At 37.3% G+C, this 22,187-nt stretch overlaps 1 protein-coding gene across 3 annotated transcripts in view; it reads left to right on the top strand.

Annotated features, from left to right (window-relative positions):
• The window catches only part of LOC136834423 (FUN14 domain-containing protein 1-like), a 138,910-nt gene that overhangs the window by 62,509 nt on the left and 54,214 nt on the right, over window positions 1-22,187 (top strand). For all 3 annotated transcript variants that reach the window (XM_067097008.1, XM_067097007.1, XM_067097005.1), the window contains exon 4: window positions 8,388-8,483. In XM_067097008.1, the coding sequence (XP_066953109.1) occupies window positions 8,388-8,483 (96 nt within the window). The remainder of the gene's footprint in view (window positions 1-8,387; window positions 8,484-22,187) is intronic.

The following is a 22,187-nucleotide window of genomic DNA, read 5'->3' as shown; positions in this document are numbered from 1 at the left end:
GGTGTGGCCCATGGTTCTGGTGAGCTCAAGGCGGGATCTTGCAGTAATGCCATTATCAGTGCCGGGAGAGAATCTAATAATTGATCCTGCCAACATCAGTGGTCAGGGTGTAAGTCATGGTCCCACATTAAGGGTTTTTTTTCCAGCACTGATACCTCTATAAACAACATGGTTAGGTTTCTCTGTTTTTCAAGCATGAGGAGACTTCTTGGTAGCAGTCTTTAAAGCTAAAGGTTCATGTTAGCTTTGCTAAAAACAAAGCAATTATCTGTGCTTTATTTTGTGCTAAGTACAGTTTTAGGCTAGGTCCTTACCTACAACATTATATCTATTGGAGTCACTAGGGCTTGAAGAACTTAACCCCTTGGGGGTTCAGTACTATCCGTAAGGATTGTTGGAATTGTGGTAAAAGAATTAAAACCTGATGTAAGGTTCTGTCTTTAGTAATATGGGAACCGGAGTTTCCTAAGAGTAGGAATGTAATGTTCTCTTCATTGGGTCTTTGGTTAAGGACTGCAATGCTAATTTCTATCCTTAATTGAAGGTAAGCCACTAGATGTGTGAGCAGTGGCTACAACTTTTAAATTTGAAAACTTACTCTTTGATAAGATATTGAAGTCACTCAGTGGCAAGGTAATCTTGTGTTTGCTTTGGCTTATCTTCATGGTGCAGAGATTAAATGTGATTATTGCAGAGTGTTAACTCTCCTGGTTTGTGCAGGGGATATTATTTCTTAAATCGATAGGTAGCCTTTTTTGGTCTACTGCCTTTTAAACCTGGTTGTTTTATGGGAAGCTTTGAGGTACTCTTGTGTTGAGTATTAGTAGTATACCTTTTTGTACATATGTACTTGTTATAGCAAAGTCCAACGCTCTTTGCAGTTAAGCCCCGCCCACTGCTTACATCATGACCATCCCTTAAAGCTAATTGGTTGGCAATAGTTTTGAAAAGTTGGTTAATCTGTGGCTCTTTTCATGTTCATTAATATTGCAATGGTTGTTGTACTGAACTAAAATACGTTCTGCAGATTATCAAAAGGAAACGTTATTGTATCCCCTAAAATAAAATCGTAATACACATCTCAATAAAGGTGGTAAAAAAAAAAAGAAAATATAAACGAAGTCAGGAGTGTTCTGCGATGCTGCATTGTTGTGTTTCGTAAATGAGGTTCACCTGAATACGGAGGTGACACAGGGAATGTCTGCATTCAAATCGGTGCACTTGAATCACTGGACAATGATAATTACCGTCTGATATTGTCAAGCATGTTCACCATTTAAACTTAAACACAAAGACTTTCTCAGAGCTATGCAGACTGATATTTAATATTGATTTTAAGAAATTTTACAACTTTTTAACAGTCATAAAATCCATTTCATTGCAATCGTTTACACATTCGGAGGGATGACAAGCAGTGACGGCACTCTACAAAACCAGAATATGCATATGTTTAACTTAAAGTTACAGTATAATAGGCTGTACAAGTCGTATTGGATATAATTTGGTGAGAAATTTCTTAAGGACATTATCTTCTTTCGAAATAACAGGATCATAAAAATGGACGTAGACCTATAATGTCCTGTCTTTTTGTCGGTTTACGCAGCTTATGGTGTTTGGATTATAGGCCTATCTTATACTCAGTCATTTTATTGTTGTTATTCTTATTTTTGTTTTTGTTTTTATGGTGCTTGTAGTTTTGTCTTCGAAAAATTTTCATATGGTGACCTAACCTTGCAGAATAAACATAGACCTATTCATAAAATACTGGTGTAAAGAATTATCTGCCTACTCTTTTTTTAATTGAAATTTAGTCATTTGTTTTAATTAAAAGTAATCGGGATCTTTATGAATACAGTCTACACTAAATATTAGAGAGAGAGAGAGAGAGAGAGAGAGAGAGAGAGAGAGAGAGAGAGAGAGAAACTGACTCATGTATCCTTTTGTCCAACAGGGTAATCTACAAGAATGCCCCCAAAAGCAAATAAATATCATGGGCTACTCTCAGACTGGTTTGTCATCTCATACATAACTTTTTCAGCTATCATTTATATTTTCTTATTTCATTACGTATCGTATGATGCCTTCCTACCATAGCCTTCATTTTCGTAGAAATGCTACAGCAGCCTTATATTCACTATCACAGTAATATAATTTTTTATCCCTTTTGTAAATATATTTTCAATATATTTTATTGAGAGCAGTTTAATAGTTGTGTGCAAGGCTGAGACATGTAAAATCCCCGCTCAACGGGTTTTCTGTGGTGAACTGCCCGTTTCATTGCCTCAAAATATAAGAAATTGACATGTAGGCCTAATCTCTCAATGATATTAACATTTGACTTGGCTGCATAAGTCTATGCTTCATTTCAATTAATGTGGTCTATGTGGGATCGCTTATTTAAGCCAACACCAATTTAAAAATTAAAAAGCAAGATGCTTGCGTATTTAGGCTCCGCATGATAAAAAAAAAGATGCGCAGATCCAAGATCTTCCTAATGATATATAACTTAATATATCTTTTATCGGAGATATTAATTGCACACTTCAAAACTCTGGGAACTCAAATCTGTGGTGTCATCATTCATGCACGACACTCAACATGACCGAACGGAGTCATATCCGTACTGGTAATCATTTGGACCGTTAACTAGTGTGATATCATTCACCCTCGAGAGCTAGCCAATCACTGGCGTGCAGTGGGCGGGACTTAGCTGCAAAGAGCGGTGGATTCTGCTGTAGTTATCCATCATTGGCTCTGCAGGGTTTTGACACAGTAACCCCACCCCTCCTTTTGCCGAAGGGGACATCCTCCAAAGAGACGTCAGCTATGTAATGGAGAGGTACAGTTCATTTCAAAAATATAAATACTTAATTTCAGATATATTTTTTAAATACTCTCGATTACAGTCATACCCCGAACTTACACGAGGTTAGGTTCCAGAACCTCTCACACAAGGTGAATTTTCGCATAAGTTTGGCATGGCCTCTAAAAATGCTAATAACTGCTTATTTCTAGAGTTTAAACACTAAATATGATCCTAATCATGCTCCCAAATTATTAAGCTAACTTTTAAATGAAATTGAAGTTACTGTAATCTCATTTAAAAGTTGGCTTAATACATTACTCTTAAAAAAGAAATAAATGGTTGACATAAAAATAGAGAGTTGGAAAAGAATTTCTCTCTCCCCTTCCAACTGATCTATTTTTAGAAATCTCGACCTTGTTTTTAAGAACTTTTTGCGACATCTCTTTCTCTTTGTTTTGAAATGCTTTTTCATGAACAGACATTGTTTTTTATTTGGACTGATACAGCTCTTAGTAGTTATGTCTCAGTGTTTTAGAATGTATTTGCCACACTAGCGCATTTACAGTTTGTAGACGGTACAGGTAAAATTAAAGATGTACAGAGAAATAATAAGTTGTAAAAATGTGTGAGAGAGAGAGAGAGAGAGAGAGAGAGAGATGGAAATTCATGATTTATGAAGGAAAAAGAAAGAGAGAGAGAGAGATATTAGGTAGAAATCCTTTGACACATTGTGGGCAACGATTGACATATTGGACAGCTTTGCCCTCACACCTCTCTTCAAAGTTCCACAAAAGATTTGTTTGTTTAAAATATGACAATTTACTATAGAAATGTATAAATTTTGTAATTACAGTTTGATTATTATTATTATTATTATTAATATTTGAAAATTAGTACTTATTATTAGGTAAATCATTTATTTATCATGTAAAATAAACATATACATGTAGCCATAAAAATTCTCTCATCTCTTACTGAGATGAGAGAATTTTTACATGTATATGTTTATTTGTTTTGTTGATAAATAAATGATTGACCTAATAATAAGTACTAATTTTCAAATAATAATAATAATAAAACTGTAATTACAAAATTTATAAATTTTTATAGTAAATTGTGATATTTTAAACAAACAAATATCATTTCCCGATCTTTTGTGAAACCTTTGAAGAGAGGGGCGAGGGCAAAGATGTAAAATATGTCAATTGTTGCCCAAAGTATGTCAAAGGATTTCTAGTGCTCTTCTCTCTCTCTCTCTCTCTCTCTCTCTCTCTCTCTCTCTCTCTCTCTCTCTCTCTCTCTCTCTGCATTTTCCTTCATAAATCATGAATTTCCATCTTTTGATATCTAACATATGAATAACTCTCTCTCTCTCTCTCTCTCTCTCTCTCTCTCTCTCTCTCTCTCTCTCTCTCTCTCTCTCATGTTACTGTCATTGTCTCTGTCTCTGTAATAATTGATAAGTAATTTCACTCTCTTAGCCCTTTCCTGCCCAATTGACGCATATTACTTAATAACCCCTACCCCCCTTCTTGTCTGACTGACGTAATTATACGTAAAATTTACCGACATTTTTAAATGCGTGTGGTAGGGGTAAATTTTTTTATTTTCGTACAGTTGGTGGTTTTCATAGGTTAAAGCATACCTTGGACCGTGTAACTTAGGCATCGATCACGCCAGGCAAGCAGTCCCTATCCTGCGCATGCACAATTCCTGGCATAGTAAATTTCCCACAATGAAATCAGCTGATCCTACCCACGTTTCTCTCGTATCTTACATTTTTTTATAAAATGTAGGATTACATTATTGGAAACACTCTGTTTGGTATCCTCTATTTTCTATAAATTTTTAGTTCCTCTACTGTGCATGCGCAATTCCATGGCGTAGTAAAATTCTCACAATGACATCAGCTGATCGCACCCACGCAGGCCTGGCAGGCCACACTTCTGTCAGAGACCATAAATCGCGAGGCTGGGTAAACACGTGTGGCTGTTTACATAAAGCGGCGTCAATCGAGAACAGTTTCAACATGCTTTCGCAAAGTTTTTTTTGCGGTAAAACTAGCGGAAATTTGTTAGTGCATCACATAAGAGACGTCTGGATTTTAGGCAGGGCTCTGAATCTCATTTTCATTATCATATATATCGATATTTAGAGAATTTTGTTGGCTTTCTCATAAAAATAATTCATTCACCCAACTGTTATAGCTTTTGAGCTACGAACGATAATGTTGACAACGGTAACATTTTTTTTCGTTTCGAACAGCTTATAACGTCAAAATGAAACTGTTGCTCTTACCAAAGCCATTTTCTTGACTCTCACTTTATTCCTCAACCTTTCCTCTACATTTTGTATATTTACAAAGTGATTTCTATGAAAAAATCCGAGGTAGAGCTCTTCAAAAAAATGTCTAGCGATAATTCTCACCGTATGCATGGTAAGCGCGCTCTGTTTCTTACCCACTTTTCTATCAATTTTTCACCAACTGGGCTGATTCGTTTTTCATTGTTTTATATGTCGATATTTAGAGAATTTTCTTGGCTTTCTCATAATAAATAATTCATTCGCCTAACTGTTATAGTTTTGAGCTACGAACAATAATGTTGACAACGGTAACTTTTTTTCGTTTCGATCAATTTATAACGTCAAAATGAAACTGTTGCCGTTACCAAAGCCATTTTCTTGACTTTCCCTTTATTCTTCAACTTTTCCTCTACTTTTTCGTATATTTACAAAGTAATTTCTATGAAAAATAACCGAGATAGGGCTCTTCAAAAAAATATTTTTCTAGCGATAATTCTCACCATACGCCGGGCAGAGCGCTCTGTTTCTCACCCTCTTTTCTATCAATTTTTTCACCAACTGGACTTATTCGTTTTCCATTTTTATATGTCAATATTTAGGGAATTTTATTGGCTTTCTCATAAAAAATTATTCATTCGCCTAACTGTTATAGCTTTTGAGCTACTTAACGATAATGTTGACAACGGTAACATTTTTTCGTTTCAATCAAATTATAACGTCAAAATGAAACTGTTGCCGGTACCAAAGCCATTTTATTGACTCTCACTTTATTCTACATCTTTTCCTCTACATTTTAGTATATTTACAAAGTAATTTCTATGAAAAATAACCGAGATAGGGCTCTTCAAAAAAACTTTTTCTAGCGATAATTCTCACCATAGCCGGGCAAATCACTCTGTTTCTTACCTCTTTTCTATAAATTGTTTCACCAACTGGACTTATTCGTTTTTCATTGTTTTATATATCAATATTTAGAGAATTTTGTTGGCTTTCTCATAAAAAATAATCCATTCGCCTAACTGTTATAGCTTTTGAGCTCTTAACGATAATGTTGACTACGGTAACATTTTTTTTTCGTTTCAATCAATTTATAACGTCAAAATGAAACTGTTGCCGTTACCAAAGCCATTTTTCTTGACTCTCACTTTATTCTACATCTTTTCCTCTACATTTTCGTATATTTACAAAGTAATTTCTATGAAAAATAACCGAGATAGGGCTCTTCAAAAAAACTTTTTCTAGCGATAATTCTCACCATACGCCGGGCAAATCGCTCTGTTTCTTACCCTCTTTCTATAAATTTTTCACCAACTGGACTTATTCGTTTTTCATTGTTTTATATATCAATATTTAGAGAATTTTGTTGGCTTCCTCATAAAAAATAATCCATTCTCCTAACTGTTATAGCTTTTGAGCTACTGAACGATAATGTTGACAACGGTAACATTTTTTCGCTTCAATCAATTTATAACGTCAAAATGAAACTGTTGCCGTTACCAAAGCCATTTTTCTTGACTCTCACATTATTCTTCAACATTTCCTCTACATTTTCGTATATTTACAAAGTAATTTCTATGAAAAATAACCGAGGTAGGGCTCTTCAAAAAATCTTTTTCTAGCGATAATTCTCACCATACGCCGGGCAGAGCGCTCTGTTTCTTGCCCTTTTTTCTATCAATTTTTTCACCAGCTGGACTTATTCGTTTTCCATTCTTTTATATATCGATATTTAGAGAATTGTATTGGCTTTCTCATCAAAAATAATTCATTCGCCTGACATTCATATTTTTTGGGTTACGAACGAAAATATGAAAATAAGTAAAGATTTTTTTTTTTTTCGTGAAATAACTCACATTTTTTTGTATTTAGAGGGCTGGGACTCTTATTCTGACTATTCCACCATAAAATATAAACATTTAGAAAAAAAGGACAGCAAAATGAACGTTGTTGGCATAAAATTTCTATTTTTGCTGAATTTTCGAAATATTTTTTCGCACTGTCGAGCGCTCCCAGACACATCGGGGCTCATGTGCCCTCAGTGATGTGATAACTATGCAGATATGAAAGGGTTAAGTAAGGACAACCCTTATCTCTCACACTCTCTCTAAATGTCATGTGTCTGTGAAAAAATCGCATATGACAGTTATTTCGGCTCCAATGAAAAGTTTGCATGTCTGTGAATTCGCGCAACTTGAATCGTGGAAGATTGAGGTATTACTGTATGTAAATTGCCCTCCCTACCTCCCCACATTCAGAGTGGACAGATGTAGACTGACCGGCTACGGGTGGTCATACCTATTGGTTCCCTGGTAGTGGTGGGGAAGTAGATGGATAGACTACGGATATTCATAAAAAACTGAGTTTTCTTGTTTTTTGTTTTCAATCTGTCAAACTACCGCTGGCACAGAAGTAGAAGCTGAGAGATAACTGTTTAAAAAGTGAATCTTAAATTAAGTATTTATATTTTTAACTTGTCATAATTAACTCTAATTTTCATATTATAAAAGGTTTTTCTCAAACTGATTAATATATGCAATATAAAAAAGAAAGATCTGAACGATATATTTCATATAAAGTGGTGCAATATATAATAGAGTAATTGTACTATACTATTTACAATACACAGTAAATACACATAGTACAGGCAGTCCCCGGTTAATGGCAGGCTCGGTTAACAGTGATCCGGTTGTATGGCGCTTGTTTAGCGACGAAAATCGGCAATTTTCGGCACCGAAAATTGCCGATTTCTGCTTATTGGTGCCGATAATTGGGTAGTGGCGCCGATACATACCTAACAGAGGCACCGATAACCGAAAATCGGCGCTTTTCGGTTATCATCACACCTTCAGAAACGGAACCCTGCCGATAACTGGGGACTGCCTGTAAGCAATATCCTCTTATAGGAACTTGAAAGATTTTCTTTAGCATATCTGTCTAATAATTTGTATGCCACTGTACACACCATTTTTAATAACAGGTTTTATATAAATGTAAAGAAAATTTCCTGTACGTGTAACCAATGATATCAGCTACATCATTACATGAGAAATGTGTTAGTGAATGCTCAGTTGATTTAGATGTTCTTTGTTTTAGATTTATTAAATAATATAGGTGGACTAATAGGGTTATAGTATTGGTCTCTGTAGTAAATAGAATGAGAATAACCACCTGTAGACTTTAATGTATGTAACCAAAAGTTTTTATCAATGAAGTAATTTTATTGCAAGTATGTTTCACGAGTAAATCAATAATATTAGCTCCAATTTTCTTTTCATAGGTTGACTGGAATAGAGTTAATAAAGATTTAGAAAAGAACGCTAAGAGGTTAAAACGTGAAGTTGAATCTAATGTCAATTCTGGAGCCGCTGATGAGGTTTGTGCTTGCTAAGTTTTTTGTGTTTCCTGTATACAGGATAGGTTATGAAATGCCCTACCCACTTTCCTTAAAAGCCTCATCCCCATAGACATTTTAGAACTGCTTCATCTACAGGTAAGTTGATTTCATTTATGTTGTGTGTTACTACCAGTTTATGAAATGGAATCATGAATTTCCCTTAACACACATCTGTTACTTACATTAGTCTAATCTGCTGTAGCAGTAATGGCCAGGCATCGTAGAAGACGTATTCATCTGGGTCCCTTCGTGCCTCCCTTGATGGAAACTGGTCATTGTCTACATGTCTAGTGTTTGAATAATACCTGCAGTTCTGTTTTCCCATAAAATTTTAAATATCCCTCGTCAAGAGTAACTTGAATGCTATCCAACCTCTCTAACTATTACTTTGTAGTGTAAATTTGGGACTTTCTCCCAATTTTACTTTCAGATATGTACCTCATTTTATTTATTTTTGGGTCTCTTTATCTTGCTGTCCAACCACTTCAACTTCCTCTTTTCACCGTCTTATGTGCTGAATGGCCAAAAGTGCCCCAGTGTTAGGCTTGATAGCCTGAACCTCATAAAATCATATCAAACTCCAGCAGTAATCCTTGCATTACACTCTTTTGTTGAACATTTGGTAGTAGTAATTACCCCTTCACATTTTTTTAAATGAATCTTACCTCTATTATTGTAGCTATACTCCCTGTGTCAGCAGGATGATGACACTGTGCAAAGACTTAAGATTAATACTAGTATCATTTACTATAGACCCATCCCCTTTGGGATTAATAGTATCATTTACTCTACACTGTCTATAGACCCATCCCCTTTGGGTGAACCACAGTTTCAAACCTTTTTTTTTTTATGTTTTCCTCGTGTCTTGGTTGTATGAGGACATTTTGGAAAGAAGGATGTTAACAATCTTGTTGCCGAATTGAATTTTTGTTGGACATTGGTTTGGATTATTTTGGTTTTTTGTCTCTTATATAGGATGTCTTTTAAGGAAGAGAACAACAAATCTTATAGAATTTGTTAGGTAAAGGTTCAATAACTGTTTATATTCCTCAGCTCATGACTGTCATGACTCTTGCAGATAGTACAGAAGAAAGGATTGCACATTTGGCAATCAACGTGATCACTATATTAGCTGGTCAGATGAAACCATCAATGCATGTTTTAAGTATAGGGAGAGGAGAGGAGAGAAGCAGATAAGATTAGGAAAAGAATGAGAAGGGACTCTCTGAAACCTAGTGTAGGTGGTGATGATCAGGGTAAGAGTTATCAGGTGCTCTTGATCTGTCAGACAGTAGCTCCTCCCCCTCTTCCTTTGTACTTAGCAATGCTCTTCCTATCTCAGAGTTGTTATTCCCCTCTCTAAGCTCCAAGATATGAGGTTTGGTAAGCTAGAATCTAAAGTAGTGTGTCTTAGGGCTACTTTTGAGAAATTCATGGAATTTACCACATCAACAATTCTTCATTACCCACCCCATATTAATTAGCCTTTTTGGTTTGTTCCGTTGCAGCAAAGGAGGAACCAACGCCTGCCCTTCCCATTAACCATACCTTTGTCATGCCCTTTGACTCTCCTCTTACTTGGGGATACAGGGAAGTGGGGTATGTATGGGAGCAGTTGTGGTCTGTGACCATTGTCTTCTTCCTCTGGCCAACCAGGTATGTGATGTATGCAGGTTTGCACCAAGTCCACTAAAGATGCATATAATCAAATAAAGAGCAAATGGCTCAGGTGGTGTAATGGAAGCTAAGCACTCTTACTTGCATTGCAATTGTTTCATGGTCTCCCAGGCCTCATAGGGGGCCTTGTACTTCCTGTGATCCTTACAGGGATCCTTCCTTGGACCACTAGCTGTGAATAAGCCTTGTCTGGTGGCTTCTCCCTTAGAAGACACTTCTGTAGTGTTGTGGAGGTGCCCCAAGAACCCTCACTGTTCTGGCACCAGGAGCTCATGCTCTTTATCTCAATCTCCCAGGTGTTCTGGTTCTGCCAGTTCAAATCATGTGATTTGCCTTCTGCATGGGATGATCATTCGAGTAGGCATAGGTGATCACCTTCTGTTCTTAGTCAGGGTCAAGTGTATGAACAGTTTTGTTCTTCCTTCTACACACTTTTCTCTTGGTTTGCATGGGCAGGCTTTTGCATCACTCTTCACATTATGGGTCGTGGTCGCTGTGGGTACTGTGTAAAGACTCAGTCATCATTGGTGCCTCACAGGAGTTCTCAGTCTCCACACGAGGAATGTTCTTCTGTTGCCTTAGTTTATGTTAGAGAAGATGAACATTGTGGCAAACCAATTAAGCAGAAGAAATCAAATTCCATCTCCAGAACAGACTGCATCTGCAGGTTTGCAGGACCTGTGGAAGCAGTGGGGCACCCCTAAAATAGATCTTTTTGCCACCAGATTCATCAGTGGCCTGCTGGTGGACTGCTCTCCAGTTCATGACCCTCAGGTATGGGTGATAAATACAGTGCTTGTAGACTGGTCTATCTTGATGATTGTGCTTTTCCTAGCTTTCTCTGATAAAGGGTTCCAGCAAAATTCAGGATATCTGTGAATTCATGCATGATTCCTTGGTGGCCTTGCAGGGAATGGTTCCCTGACCTTTTTTCTCTGTAAGTGAATAGTCTAAGGTTCTTTCCACTAAGGAAGGCTGCTCTTAAACAACCAGGACAAATGAGATTTCATCAAAAATTCCACGTGCTTTGACTGATCTCACGGTGACTCGAAAGCTTCGAGCAAAGGGGTTTCCAAATGTATGCAGAAAGTCCATCATTAACTCCAGAAGGGAGTTTACAAGTGCCCTCGGCTGAAAGCAATGGTTGCTCTACAGAGCTTGATATTCCTCCGGAGGGGTTTCTTGTACCCATACCTGTGTGAACAAGCTTATTAAATTCTTTAAATATAATCCAAAGGGTTCTCGTCTCCTGCTATTGAGGGTTATAGATCCATATTATTGTGTGTATATTGAAGCATACTGGGCTGGATATTTCTGGTTACATGGACATTAAGAAAGGCATCATCCTGAGGATTCATATGGTGCCTCACAGTTCCCTTTGTGAATTGAAACTGTATTGAATGGTTTGTTGCTGTGGACTTTCAGATATATCTGCAAGTGGATATAATGCTATATTCCAAATAAGGATTGACTCAGCACAGAATAAGAAATGTTTCACTGCCTGTCAAAGGAACTCAAATCACAGACTTGGAAGCAGCCTTATTCAGCAATTTTTGTAAGTACTGGCAAATTATTGGTCTATCTCACAGGCTGAGTTTCAAAGTTAAAATGCAGACAGTTTCCTTGTTCCTAAGTGTCTTAGTTTATTCTACCTGTGCTACCTTTACAGCTATCTAGCAAGGGAAAGCTTGCCCTTGCCCTTTCATGACTGTGACATGTCTTGAGTAAGCTTTGGAGTTTAGAATGCTGTATTCTGTTATTTTTATCATTTGATACAATAAAGTGGTAATTACCAAAGAATGCCATCTCCTCTTGGCTGAGGAAAGTAATCATTAAGTGCTTATTCATCCACATCATGATTTTTAAGCATCCTGATTAAGTTGTAAAGGTCATGAGGTTAAGGCCATTGCAACTTAATTAGCTTTTAAAGTTAATGCAGCTTTGTATTCAATTCTGAACATGGTTATACAGAACTCTCTCTTCTATATTCCGTAACTTTTGCAAGAACACAACTAACAGATACTGTACATAAATTCATATTCAATTTGTCCTATGGTTGCATGCAGCAGGGCAAGCCTTGTCTTGACCTGATAAAGACAGGGTCCTGACATTCATCACCAACTTCATCTCATAATACATCCTTATACCTTAAAGTGTAAACATCCAGGGTGTTCTGTCACTACTTATAACAGTGATAAACATTTTTCACTGTTGATGTACCTCTACACACTAGTTGGAGTACAACCGTTGACCGTGCTATCAAATTCTAGCCCCCATCCTGTTGGTAGATTCAAGATTTCTGTTGCTAACTCAGCAGAGTCCACTGTCCCAGCACCTCTACGAATACCAATATGTCTTGTGAATTTTTTGGGCACAAGTCTGTCTCACATAAGTAGCTATTCAGGCTAATGTAAAGGAATAGGATTTGTTTTGAAATGAAATTGCCTTAAAATTAATTTTTTCAGTTACAAACCCTTTACTTTACAAGAAATTTACCTTCTTCCAACCTCTCCAAGCTGTTTTATGTATGTTTACAATGACCAGTTTCTACCACTTAAGAGGCGCTCATGGACCCAGATATTTACTCAGAGAGATTGAAAGAGGAACTCATCTTACCCATCCTCTGAGATATGTTTGAAGTTTGCTGTTGCCATAGATTTGGCTAACAAAATGTAGTGAGAGTATATGTGAAAAAATTTATTTTACTTTTTAAAAAATTACATTTTTGTGTGTCTGTCCTATTTTGTCATAATATACATTTTGACAAGGATAGTGTTAATTTAATTTATGTAATTTTGTCTCATCAAAATTTAGATATGTCTTTGAAAGTCTAGTAATATATAGTTTTGATTAATACTAAATTAGTTATTGTTTGATTTTAGTATACTGTAGATACTTCTCAGGCATCCTCTTCAGTTGTGTAATTCATTGTATTGTTGTTTGATCTAACAATAAATGAATACCCATTTGTTCAGGACATTATATTTAAATTTTATATTAAGTAACTCACCAAGTAATTACATAGCTATACTGTAGTTTCAACTATCGCGGCAGGCTAAATTTCAACATTCGTGCTAGCACTTCAATTGTTTTAGTGTAGGTGACTAGTCCCGCCCACAAACAGGAATACCAGGAATGACTTAGCAAACATTCTCATTCTGTTTCCTGCCGGTCTTGATATAACATCGGATCTTTGCAGCAGCTTTTTTCATTATTCGCCGGTTACCTAACCAGATTTTGGTGAAGTATTACCACTAATTTTGTGTAGCCTTCAGTATTTTATTATTTTTTTATTATTTTTGCCACAGTAGTAAATTTGCAATTAATGATTCACTCACCTTTACCGAGTAACACAATAATCTTTCCGAGCAGCGTAATAAACGTAAACATTGTATCTGCTACCATCTTTGCCAGGTAGCATAATAAAACGTTTAATTTGCGTTCACTACCATCTTTCTGAGTAGCATAATAACATACATGTTGCATTCGCTACCATCTTTGCCGAGTAGCGTAATAAAACGTAAACATTGCTTTCACTACCGAACCAATATTTTTGGCGATGAAATACTTATCTGCAAGTCTCAAATAATAATTGTTAGGATTTGAGATTTGCCTACTTCTAACACTTAGCAGTAAAGAATTAATTAAACATCTTATTACACTTTCCTTTTCAGGGAACTGAAAAGTGTAAGGGCAGAATGTAGAAAAGAGAGAAAGTGCACCTTATTTTGGTTGTGCTGGGTTCTTGGAAGAATTAACGTTCTTGACAGCCGAGAATCGGCACCGAACGCCCATGAGTGCTCACCAACTATCCGAGTTCTTAGCTCCCGAACCACTACCTCACCGGGTGCCCACCTAGCCTGGCACCATGTACATCCTGGGAGCACCCAGTACCCGGTGCCAACTCCCGATCATCACCCTCTATCAGGTGCTCTGTGCCAGTTACTGAGATCCTGGTGCCAGCTCTCCCTGCATCCCACATTTCTCTCCTGCTACTAGCCCTCTTATTTTTATTCGCTTGCTCCCATGCCTGCTTTCCTCATTTCCTTCCCATGCCATTGCCAGTCTAGTGTATGGGTTAAGAGAAGTTAACCTTGTAATAGTGAAGTGTTGTGCAGTGGAGGAGGTGGCTACTCATCCCCCGATGCTCCTAAACAAAGGTCACTGTCAGACTCCCATGCAGGGAGGAGGCATACAGGATTTCAAGGGAGTTTGGGGGTTCACACACAGGTAGTTCCCCCCTCAGTCGAACCTGTTGGCAGTCCCAGGTATCAGCAGACAGCCACTGGAAAGGCGTCTTACTGGTTGTGTAGAGAAGGGGTAGCTATCCAGCCCCTCGGATCTCCTAAACCCAGTCCCTGTCAGACTCCCATGCACCAGGGAGGAAGCATACTGAAGTCCATGGGAGTCCAGAGGGGTTTGCCCCCTTGGTCAAACCTGTTGTCCACAGGCATCGATGGACAGCCATTGGAAAGGCTCCCATCAAGATGTGCTTTATTGTCGTCCAAGTGATATGATCTCCAGTGTGGAATAGAAGCGCCGATGGTCTGTTTTATGCTGAATATCGGCTATTGAAGAGGCACTTTGAAGTTGCTAATCAACTTTTCCACTCTCCTGAAGTGACTTGGGGAGCAGGAGCAAGTCCACAGACTTCTTGTAGCCTCTGGGACAGTCCTCAGTTCTGGTCTCCTTAGCTTCCAATTATGGAGTGCCAGTATTTGGCACCAAGCTCAACAATTTTCCAAGTGCCCAGCAATGTCTGAGTGCCATATCCTGTCTGTTTGGCACCAGCTGTCAGGCATCCAGCGCCTGCCTACAAGTGACTGGCACCAGTTCCTCCTTGGCGGCGCCTGTTTCTTTTTAAGAACGTGCTCGTGTTCTGACCAAGTGGGACAGGGAACACAGCCAGGCCTGTCGTTGTTTCCCAAAGCCCCAGTTTTAAGTCAGACCTGCAGTGGTGGATGTCTGAGCTTAGCCTTTTGGAAGAGAAGTTCCTTCTTCCATCGAGACTAGTCTTAGTCTTCTCAACAGCTTGATTTATGTCGGGGAGCCCGTTTGGGAATCTGGGAGTTCCTGGGACGTGTCCCTGGGAAAACAAAGCCTTCTTATCTATGTCAGAGAGCTGAAGGCGATCCACACAGGGCTTCATACTTCTCATCACTAGTTTGCTCAGTACTGTGGTAATCCATTTAGCCCAGACCACAGTCCTAACGTTTATTGCTTTAGCAAGGAGAGACTCTCGCTCACTTTCTCCTCCTAACAGCTGGAGAACTTCTACAGTGGATGATCAATCAAGTTTTTAGTCACTTGATTTTTTCAAGCCAACCAATGTTCTGGCGGACGAACTGAGACGTCAGAACCTTGTTCTTTCTTCAAAGTCCCCCTCAATATGGGACCACCTTGACGTGGTGAGGGGGCTCTTGAACTCCAGGAATTTGTTCCCGGGTGTGAGTCCAAGAGTCTCATATATGATTATATATTTGTTTGGATTAGTTTTTTTGGAATTTTCCACTTATGCTAAAAAATATTGGACCTGTTAAATAGGAAAAGCTATCATAGCTGGGATTGGGTTTATATCCAAAGCTAAATAGTGGGAACTGTGGTGGGACCATCAAATGCCCTATAATGTTCGGACCTGAGCGTTATCAGATTGATCACTCAAAGGCAGAACTATTCTTCAAGGTTGGACCACGGATTCCAGGGGGGGGGTCTGGTCATGGGGATAGAACTCTCGGCATTCTATCCGGTTTGCCCATAACATGATTAGGGTGTGGATGATTGTATTCTTGTAATACTCTCAGTCCTAGCAAGCAGGTTTGGCTTGCACTTGGACCACTCTAATCATGTTGCACCTATTGGGTAGGGTAGGGAGCAGACATTTGGGAGTTGGTTATCACTTGTGCCATTGGTGGAAGAATTAAGTCCATGTAAGGCTGATGATATCTTTTTAAGGTTTTCTAGTTGATTTATTTTTTTATACTTAAATCTTTATGTCTAGTAGTTTTAAAGATTCAAGTACCCATGGGCCCTTTGATGGTAGTGACTTGGCACAGTTGACAACCTCTGGAACTTCATCTGACAACCTTTCTCAGGAAAAATTAAATAAAATTCCTTATGTAATTACACTGGAACCCTATGCTCCAATACAGAGCAAACCAAAAAAAAGCAGATATCTTGACCCAACCTTGACTCACTTCGACTCCCTCTTTCGGAGTGGAAATTGGTCAAGGTTCCTGACCTTAGAAACAGAGAAGAAATATCAGAGTTGAAATTAGAAAACTTCCTGTTGAATCGACATTCAACTACTGAAATGCCATTCAGACAAATAAAAGATCAGATGTGGTTGTTAGAAACCACAACAAAAAATCAATCAGAAAATTACTTATCTATAAAAAATATTCATAATATAAAGGTACATTTAAAAAAACATGACAATATGAACAGTGTACGGGGTACCATAGTACTCCCTGGTAATGATGAAGAACCAATAGAAACGAATATAATGCTGGATTCCCTTAAAAAAGGTACAACTGTACAAGATTGCGAAATATACGACATAGCCAGTAGATGGAGTAGGAAAAACACAGAATAGCAAAGATAAAATTTGAAGGCCATGAATTACCCTAAAAAATGAAAACCAAGGGCCAAAGCAGAGAACTGAGACCGTTTGTTCCAAAACCACTACAGTGCCAAAACTGTAGTATGTAGGCCTATTATTTATCATGTAGCATACACTATGCAAATTTCTCACCTAGACTAAATGGAAGCCAACACATCCAGATGCATCCATCTGATTATTAATTTTTTCTTATCAGATATGTCCAGACATACGGGCATATATGATATTGGAGTGAAAAAGTTCGACAGTCATAATGGGAATTCTATGCATTTATTTACAGAAAATGTAATGACAATAATACGGTAAATACTGTCGAAACTGCAAACTTCTCATACCACTAATTGGCAACTGTCAGTGGCGCCTCAAAGCTCTCACTGTTTGCAGATAACTGTCTCTCAGCACTACTGCCAAACTGAGTCAAGAACGGATGCAACATAATAAGACATTCTTCATTTTCTCTTCACATATCACACGCATCTAAAATCTGAAAGCACCAGCGTATTAGGGGTGAATTTATTCTATGAAAACTCAAGTTTTATTTATCTTGATAGCATGAATGAAGCAATATGCAATAATGAGTAAAAACAGGTATAAAGAATTAAATGCTTCTCTCTTCACTTTTACTCGTAGTAATTAATTTGTGTTTTATCTTATTGATTTCTAGAAATCATGATTTAGTTCCTATCATGTGCAAAACATGAGATAAATGAAGAAATATAAACATAGTGCTAGTTTTCTGAGCTACAGACGTAAAAATGAGAGTGAGCGGGCTGCCTACCTCCCGGTACCAGCCAGTCAGAGGCCGCCAAACAAACATCTTGTAGGCCCAAGAATATACCTTAAGTGAACCAGCTAAAGTCACCTATACTAAAACAATGGAAGCACTAGTGCGAATTTTGAAATTTAGCCTGCTGCAACAGTTGAAACTATAGCTATGTAATTACTTGGTAAGTATTTATAAAACTTTATTTCATTAAAAAAAATGTCATTTTCTTCACTTCAGTGTTCATAGTATAACAGACTTAGTATTAGAGGAAATGCATATAGATGAAAATAGAAACTTGTAGTTCTGATAAGAAGCAAGGGTTAATAATTGAGTTTGATGTCAATAATTCTGTGTGTTTTTCTTTAGTAGTGATTTTATCAAGAACAGATAATTATTGTCTCAGATTCAGTTGTAAGCACACAGATGTGTAAGAAAAAATAAGTGTATCACTGGTATGTATTCCTTGACCTATCCAATCTTTTCACGTATAAATAATTTAAGATTTTTCCATTGAAGTGGTGGCCTTCCTTTGAAAGCACTTGGAAATTGTTACATTTTTTCTGATGATTCCTCTCATATTTGAAGTTGGTTGAATAGTAGTTTTAATCATGGACAGCTCCAAGAAAAATGCATACACCTTGCATTCATACAAGAGCCAAACATCATATTTCATTAATGACTAATACCTAGAAGGCCAGAATCAGAAGAGAGCTGAGTTTCTACTTTGATAAAAGAATTTTGAGATGCTCTAAATTTAAGTCTCCCCCACCTTGAGAGGGAGCTGTCTGTCTTACCTGGCCCACATGCCATCTTGTTTTCACTTGGAAAGTGATTGTTTAAGTACTTCATTATATCATAGTCTTCATCTTTCTAATCATTGGATTAGGTACTGCACTGTATATTGATATTTTTTTTAGTAATAGGATCAGAATTGCGGATTGATACAGATACAGATATGGAAGACTTTCAGAAGTGACCACCTTGGTGTTTAGGAACTTAAATTAATATCATTTGAAGAGAAGTTCCTTTGATTGATGTAGAGTTGCCTAATTGGCAACCTTTCCTCAGCTAAGAAGTTTAATAATGGATCTGAACAAGCCACTGAATCAAGCATATAATACAAGGATACAGTACTCAGGTGTTCCTCCTAGCATTAAAATTTAACCAGCAGGATTCAGGAACTGATTGGGCCTTCAGGAAAACTGATATACATTATAAAGACAGGTACCTGGAGGACTCCTTGACACTTAACTCACCACCATCGATTTTTTCATGTCAGGTTTTCCCCACTCAAGGTTTATGTTCTTCAGATCCATCTATAAATTCCTACCCAGTGTACTGTGTAAGTAATCAATATGTATTAGGGAAAAAATCTGTACTTTATGACCATGCATAAAGTATTACTAAGACTAGTGGTATCTTATACAAAGTTGGTTAGCTAGCTGTATTTATAACCCACCTTATCTCAATTTTGTCCACATTGACACTAATTGTAGTTGCAAGTGTAATGACATACATCAAAGAGAAGTAATAATAGAAAAAGAATTCTTTTATTACAAATAAATCTGTTTAGAGTTGTCATGAGAGAAGTACCTCCCATTACACACAGGCAACTTAAAGATATAGATATGGTGGAATTATAAGCACAGCGAAGTACCAGTCGGGTGAAATTATCTGAAAGAGCTGCTTTTGTGTAGCTTTTTCTTGTTAGTTATGCATTATAAGTAAAAAGAGATTTGGTTCTTCAAACAGCAAAATTTTGGATTGTTGTCTGTATAGATAAAAACCCTTTTTTGGATTCATTCCTCTCAACTCCTCTAATTTGCATGTAGGCAATCATTTTTGCTTGCAAGGGTATCAGATGGCATGTTGGCCAACAAAGATGGAAAGCATCTCCTGGAATGTTGGGAATTTGCATTAGAGAGCAGCTGATGACTAGTGGAAGTTTGTAGATATTGTAAAAATGGGAAACTGTGCCAATGTAAAATGGCAATGTCGTAACGTTCTTCCCCTATTTTGTCACTACACACTACTGTATATATACTTATAAAAACACAGAATACATGGTGCAGTACTGTACACAAATTGAAATGCACCGTATGAAAATCAAAATGCTTGGAAAATAAAAGATACAGTAGAGTACTGTTTACATTACAGTACAGTACTGTACGTTGTCTGGTAAGATTCGCTACATAAAAAGCAAGCTGTGCTGTATGATGTGTTTACAAAATGTATAAAAATTGCTCTACCATTTTACAAAGGCAAAGGCAGTTCAGGAAAGTGTGAGAATTACAGAGGTAAAAACTTTATAATACTTGCAGCTGAACTGTATGAAAGAATAGAACTTCTCTGACAGATTTGTGAAGCATCTCTATAGTCTACTTAAAGGCTCTAAGCAAAATGACTCATGTGACATTGTTGTTCAGGAGCCAATAACAGTTTGAATGCTTTTAAGCAGAAGAGTGCTCTCCTAGTCATGGAACTAATATGATGTAGTCATTACACATCTCTATCAGCCACTCACAGGCAGTAAACAAAATGACATTGTATATGATGTTGTTTTGCACCAGTAACAGTCATGAAAGCTCCCAAGCAGAAGACTTTCCTCCCAACCACCCAACCTGTCAGCAGTTACCCCAGTCTGTCCACCCCATAATACCCCTCTATTAGTGTGATGTATGAGCTGTTAAGAGCATTACTATCATGTCTTTCTGCTGGCGGTGTTGCAAATTAGATAGAGGGCTCTTTCTTATTGTATATATCCATGTATACATTCTGGTGGGCTGTTTTCATGTAGGTAGTCCACATGCAGATAATTAAGGTAATGCTGTATTTGAAAGTGATCATTTTGCCAAGTTTACTTATTAGTCTTTAAGGATAGGTAAAAATAAAAAGCTTCCATTTATGGAACAAAAATTCTAATTGTAAATGGAACATTTGTGATTTATATATACAGTATATATAATATATATATATATCTATATATAATATTATATATATATATATATATATATATATATATATATATATATATATATATATATATATATATATATATATATATATATATATATATATATATATATACAGTCATACTTGAACTTACACGAGTTTAGGTTCTAGAACCCCTCGCGCCAGGGTGAATTTTCACGTAAGTTTGGCATGGTCTCTAAAAATGCTAATAAATGCTTATTTCCAAAGTTTAAACATTAAATATGACCCTAATCATGCTCCCAAGTTATTAACCCTTAAACGCCGAGCCTCTATTTACAAAAGTGTCTGCCGTATGCCAGCAGCGTTCAGGAGCTAGTGCCGAAGTGGAAAAAAAGTTTTTTTCAAAAAATCACAGCACGCTTAGTTTTTAAGATTAAGAGTTCATTTTTGGCTCCGGTTTTTGTCATTGCCTGAAGTTTAGTATGCAACCATCAGAAATGAAAAAAAAATCATTATCATCTATAAATATTGAAATATATGACAGCGCGAAAAAAAAATTTCATATATAATTGTATACAAATCGTGCTGTGAGCAAAATGGTTAAACCTAATGAGTTATTTTTTTTCTTTGTATTGTACACTAAATTGCGATGATTTTGGTATATAACAAATTGTAAAACGATCAAAGCAGCACAGAGAAAATATCACAAAATGATGCATGAATTCTCAACGCGCGGACGTAAAAAGGGATTTTGACAAAGGAAAAATCTATTTCTGAGGGAGGCCCCGTGTCACCCGGTGAAATTCCATACTAACACGAATTTCTAGGTATAAATATTGCTAAATATACCAGAAAAAAAAGCTTTCAGGAATGCTGGAGTTACTACCCCAGATCGGCGTCTTCTATATTGAAGACGTCGGTATAACCAAGGGTGAGCGAAAGAATCACAACCACAGAGCCACACTTGATAGACATCCCCATGTCAAAACCCCGGGAAGAGCGGGAGCCGTACCAGCTCCCACACTCACCCGCCCGCCAATGGCGACTCCAGCGCCATCTGAACTCATTCCAGACTAGCACCACCCCAGGCTTGGCATGTGCAAGTAGGGGTAAACCTGCTCCTGGGAGGGTCACCGGGTGACAGGGCCTCCCTCAGAAATAGATTTTTCCTTTGTCAAAATCCCTTTTCTGAGCTCGGCCCGTGTCACCCGGTGAAATAGTGACAGAGAATCATGCCAAGACTGCAAAGCTACAAAAGAAAACAAAAGGTGATTAGAACAAAAACACACGCTATGAAAAAATAGATTTAATTATGATATCTCATCAAGGAAAAATAGATTTAATAACAGGTAAGTACGGGTGGAACAACACACACCCAACAATATAAAGACACAATGAAGAATATGTAAACTTAAGGCTAAGAGCAATACACAATGACAAAAATACAATACAATTAGGGGTGGAATGAAAGACACCCACAATATAATGGTATAAACAGGTAAATACAAACTTAAATCTAAGAACAATGAGATATATATAAAATCAGAAATTGAGGTACATGAAGCAAAATAAAAACCGCTCCAGTACTTCTATCTTAATCTAAATTCACAACATATCAAAATCCAATCACCAAGACAAACAATAACCAGGGTAATTCTAGCATCGATTATGAGGAGCAAGGCAGTGA

Source organism: Macrobrachium rosenbergii, chromosome 53, assembly GCF_040412425.1.
Source record: "Macrobrachium rosenbergii isolate ZJJX-2024 chromosome 53, ASM4041242v1, whole genome shotgun sequence".
NCBI classification, from domain to species: Eukaryota; Metazoa; Arthropoda; class Malacostraca; order Decapoda; family Palaemonidae; genus Macrobrachium; species Macrobrachium rosenbergii.
Note: the sequence above shows the minus strand (reverse complement) of the source record. Positions and strands in the feature narration are given on the sequence as shown.